Source organism: Phalaenopsis equestris, unplaced genomic scaffold, assembly GCF_001263595.1.
Source record: "Phalaenopsis equestris unplaced genomic scaffold, ASM126359v1 Scaffold205778, whole genome shotgun sequence".
Taxonomy (NCBI): domain Eukaryota; kingdom Viridiplantae; phylum Streptophyta; class Magnoliopsida; order Asparagales; family Orchidaceae; genus Phalaenopsis; species Phalaenopsis equestris.
The window spans coordinates 1-5,695 of NW_018225241.1; the positions used below are offsets into that span (position 1 = coordinate 1).

Below are 5,695 nucleotides of genomic sequence, written 5' to 3' on the forward strand. Positions count from 1 at the left end.
GGACCATTTTAGTCTCAGAGACTATAAAAATGTCACTTTAGTCCTTAAGGCTTTTCTAATATGGCTAAAACTCATATTAAAATAGTTTAGGGACTGATTTAACACTTTTATGGACTCCAGGACTAAAATGGTCCCATATAAATAGTCAATGGACTATTTTGACACTTTACTCTAAAATTGAGTGTGGACTGTAGCCAATGTAGCTTAGGTTTTTAAATCAAAATTGATTGAATTTTTCCATTGATGATCTTCTTGTTTTCTGATCTCTTCATTATGTTCATGTCAATAAATTTATTTCAAAATTACTCTAACTTGGAAATATCACTCTATTGTTCCAATAGTTTACACTTTAGACTCTGCCAATGCTGAAGATGCTATTCTTCCTTTCACGAAGCTACATGTTAATGAAAAAAAGAGAAAGAATTGCACACCCTACCCTGTTTTAGATTTTGAGAAATCAAAGTTTGACTTTGATACAAGAAAGAGAAAGAGTTCCTTTTCGCCTAACGAAGGTATCTTATCATATGTTTTATGATCAAGTCCCTTGCAATTTGGCAAATATTTGTCACTTCAAAATGTTATTTGCTTCATTACTTTCTATATCACCAATAATAAGTTTTTTTTTTCCTTGTGCAGTTTCGATGCAAATTGTGGAACTGGATGAACCAATTTGTATTGAAGATAGGCTTAGAGTAGCAGGACTTCTTGAGGATAAATACGAACTTGAGAGGAAAGCTTTTTCCAATGGTTTTGATGATGCCATCATGTATGACAGCCTTGACTTCATAGTTGATGTTAACTTGCCACGAAAAAAGGTTTGTCCTATTACGAGCGCATAAAATGCAGCACCAATTGATACAATATGGTGCATTTTGTCATTTCTCATTCGGGGCATTTACATACAGACCACCCAAGTCTTATGCATTTGCATATGTAACACCTCAATTTTGTTTTTTTACTTTTATAAACGATTCTAGTCTTTCGCAGCACTTAAAAAATATCAGTATTTTAACCCTTTAAAAGTGAAATGCACCTTTTCATGCATAGATGAGGTGACATTTATGTAAAAATTGAATTTTAGGTGTTAGATATGCAAATACATAAGAATTGAGTGGTATGTATGTCAATATCTCATTTACATACCGCCTAAATTTTAATGATACTCATGCAAATATCATATTTTCAACACTGTTTTATATTTCTAGTTCAATTTTTGTTGTTCCATAGCCTTGTTGTTGATTATTCTTTTGCCAAAATTTTTAAGGAAGATTTTCATACATACCACTCGATTACCACGTAATTACATATCCAACTCCTAAAGTTTATTTTTTGCATACATACAACTTTACCTATGGATGAAAAGGTGCATTCCACTTTTTAAAAGTTAAAAAAATGATGGTGTTTTTGATGTGATATGAAAGCTTCGAGTGTTATAAATGTAAAAAAACAAATTTTAGGTGTTAGATATGTAAATACATAGAAATGCTCCTTTTTGAGTGGCATGTGTGTTAATGCCTCTCTTTGTAATTGCATCCATATAATGAATTTTGTTGTTATATGGATGAATAACCACACACGTATGGTGTCAAAATTATTGTCTTATGTACTAAAGTTTTTTTATCAATTTCATTTTAGATAAGGAGCCAAATCTCGAAAATGAGAGCAGGTGATGCTTGTAAGCTGTTAGAATTATTGGTTCCATCATGGAGAACTGGGTGAGTGAATTCGGGTGAGTCAATTTATTCTCATTTAATCAAGTTGATAGTGAATCTTAATATTAATTCCAGTTGCATCTGCTTTATACATTTTTATGCTTTTCTTTTTCTTAAAACTAAAAGAATTTAAGGCAACTTTGTTATTTTTATCCAAAGAAAATTGTTAGAGGATATAGAGAACTTGCATATGTATTGGTGCTTCTCTTTTTTCGTAGTTTGTTATTTGATGCAAAGATCAAAGTTTAAAGTCGAGTCAAATATGTCGTGATACGTTGGACTTTTTCATTTGAGCGCGATGCTAACAAGACACATTTCCCTTGATTTGTCCTCCATGTGAGCATATGCTAACAATTGCACTTTTTGATGCATTTTTCAAACTTCACACTTTTCCCTTGATTTTTCCTTCATGTTAGCAGATGCTAACAATTGCACTTTTTGATGCATTTTTCAAACTTCACACTTTTCCCTTGATTTTTCCTTCATGTTAGCAGATGCTAACAATTGCACTTTTTGATGCATTTTTCAAACTTCTCTTATGTTTTATATTCTTTGTTTGTAAGCATTTTTTTATTTTTTATATTAGAAAATATATTAGAAAAATTAATGCTATTATATTATGTTAAAATACTTTATTATATGTAGCCCTTATTATTGCGCTCCTTTTATAATGAAAATTTATGGCTACTAAAGTTATATATATAATATCCAAAATATCAAGTTGTGAATATCAGATTGGACATTGTACAAGAAGGACAGGTTCAAGGTTGAACGATTCAATCGGGATTGAACTTGATGATGTAATAATATTAATTTTTTTTTTAATGATTAAAACATTATAAGAATAATGCAATCATGATACTTTCATCAACTTTGTATATACTATTTTAATTCAGGATATTTCATGCTTTTAATATTTTGAACATGCTTCTAAACAAGTTTGATAAATGCTATTTTAATTGTTTTATTAATTTTTAATCTAAACCTTTTTTAGTTTTAGTCATTCGATCAAAATAAAAAAGCCAAATGGTAATCAATTCTAGAACCATCTGCATATAAAAAGTCATTTTGATTCATTGGTTTAATTGCTTGTTCTGATCAGTTTTGTGCAAAAATAGTTTTGGACACAAACTTACCGATCAAAGGATTGGTTCATGATTGAATTGGTTGAATAAGCTAGTCCGATTTGGTTTTAAAATCATAAAAAATAACCTGTTGAAACTAGTAATTTTTTTTTTTATTGAAACTAATAAGGTTTAGGGCTGAAAATTGTATCTCCAAAACCTAATGCAAATTTTTGGTTTTTCTCGATCATAAACCCTTATATTTGATCATTATGGACCGACGAGTAAATGTAATTATTTTTATCAAACTAACTCTAAATTTGCATTGGGTTATGGAGATCTCAGACTTTAATTTTTTTATTTATGGCTTTGGATGGTGAATTGCTTGAGTTTTACATGTTGAATCGGTTTCATTTCCATTGATTTTTCGGTTGTATTTAATTAAGAACTTTGGGGATTTTTGGGTATGTGGGCTTGAAGCTTGCCTAAAGTGATTTTTTCGTGCCAGCAAAAAATGGTCCGACAAATTTTTTCGTCTGTTCTCGCCTTGTAATTTTGCATACAAAGGAATTTGTTTCCTGTTTTCCAGCCGCCAATTTGCCTAGCAGATTAGACTTATGAAAATATTTCTCATGTCGCATAAGGGGTTGCTGTGATGGAATTTAGCATTATCCTCTTCCTGTTATGTGGTGAAATTATCGTTACGGCCGCTTGAAGTCATTATGATTCGCTACTCATGGACTTAATTGTTTGAATAGGGCATTTGTACGTTTTGAAATTAAAAGTTGAATTGACTGTTATATCTGTTATTAACTTTAAGGAAGATTTAAATGCATACCACTCAATTCTTATGTATTTACATATCTAACACCTAAACTTCAATTTTTACATGTATGTCACCTTCCCTATGTATGAATAGGTAGGTGTATTTTTCACATTTTGAACGTTAAAATAATGGTATATTTGATGCGATATGAAAAATTTGGGCGACATAAATGTGAAAATCAAAGTTTAGGTGTTAGATATGAAAATACATAAGAATTGGGATGTATGTAAATGTCCCTTTAAACATTATCTAATAGTCTAGGTTTTGAGGACTATAAATAATAGTTATGAAGCATGCAAAGGAGAACTGTAACGTTAGAATATAGTTACTCTTTGAATTTTCAGTCTTGGGAGTGACAGTTAGATTTGTGATTTTTTAGAGCACGATGCAAGAGCGATTATCTCATTTTGGGGAGCTCATCTTGTGCTAATATAAGACTAAATTTCTTATTTACTTCAATAATTGTTTTTTATCTCTTTCTTTTGCATAGTTTCCTCTTGATTTGGCAAACAAATTATTAGTTAGGGATTTGATTATGTAAAACTAGAAAAAATGCTAATAATGAGAAAATTAATGTTATTTATTGAATCTAATGCCAGACCATAGACTGAAATATCTATAAAGAAACTAAAATACGAGAGTATATCGGCTATTTTTCTATTCTCTTTTATTTACATATTAAAATTTAGTATTGCTACTATGAGTAGCTTTTTTTTTTTTTTTGCAGTTTTGAAGTCAGCTTTTTGAAGAGTATTTTTTTAAGAATTTTATTTGATCATAATTCTACCATATATTTAATATGTTTTTATTATTCTGATATATGTGCCTTTGGCTTTAAACGAGTTCATAATTAATTTTAGCTCCTCGCTTTTATCTTGCTTCTTGCCTTCATTGACTCTGGGAGTACAAGCCATATAAATCTTGGGTCATTTAAATACATAACACATAATACTTATGTATTTACATATCAGTCACCTAAACTTTAATATTTACACACCACACTCAAATCTTTAATATCGCATTATAAAAGTTTTGTTGCCACTTTTTAAAGTTAAATCCATATTTTCATGCACAGTTTTAATGCACCAAAGTGCTGTCCATGTAAATATGAAAGTTTAGGTGTGAGATATGAAAATACATAAGAATTGCATGCTATGGGTGTAAATTTCCTATAAATCTTTTTTGTAATACTTTTATCTGAATGCCCAGCGAACACCGTGTATAACAAATACCAAATGAGCCCTTTGATAATGTCACTAAGAAAGAGAAACTGCTATAATTTAAATTATGGTTCATTTAGTATATAACGGGTATATGTTGGTACTGCTCATGTCTAATTTTTAATTCTGTTTTGTTTCATAAAGCATTCTCATTTGTTAATGAATGACTTTACATTTTTGCTTACTAAAATGTTTCAGCCAATGCTGTAATTTCTTATAGGGACATTTACATAAATTGAACACAATTCTAATGTATTTACATATCTCTTCTCTTCTTTCATATTTACAGGCATCATACTTAAATATTTAATATCGCATAAAAAATAGCAATATTATCCCTTTTTAATAGTGAAGTACACATTTTCATGCATAGGCTTAAAGCACCGAAGCGCGATGTATGTAAATATGAAACTTGAGGTGTGAGATATGTAAATACATAAGAATTGCGTGCCACATAAACTTCCCTTTTTTATAATCTCATGTTGTTTAAGATTCATTTAGTTTGCATTTATTACATGGTTATCTTATGCTTGAGTTGTTTTTTTAATCAATAGGTCTGCTAGTTCGAAGCATTTGCTGCCGTGGATTTATTATATTTTAGTCATCCATGGTCAGTTCATCATATCACATGATTCTTGTGCAAGGGTGCTTGATAACTTGGAGAAGGTAAGCAGTTAACTCTACAAGCCATTCAAGCAAAAGTATTATTGCTGCAAGATTTTTTTTTATATTTAATTTTTAATTTTTAATTTGCTGGGAACATAAAAAATTGTTATTATCTTTGATATGTTTCAGTCAGGTAAGATTTTCTTAAAAAAATTGTTACATCTTTGATATGTTATAGTCAAGGTTTTTTTTTGTTTTTTTTGTCTG

At 29.9% G+C, this 5,695-nt stretch overlaps 1 protein-coding gene across 1 annotated transcript; it reads left to right on the plus strand.

The window, feature by feature from the left end:
- Window positions 1–320: 320 nt before the first annotated feature.
- Window positions 321–5,488, plus strand: LOC110036385 (the record flags this gene model as incomplete). The annotated part of the gene is made up of 4 exons (XM_020740817.1): window positions 321–512; window positions 637–815; window positions 1,636–1,715; window positions 5,377–5,488. Coding segments are annotated over exons 2-4 (366 nt in total), but the record flags the coding sequence as incomplete, so codon positions are not given.
- Window positions 5,489–5,695: the final 207 nt, after the last annotated feature.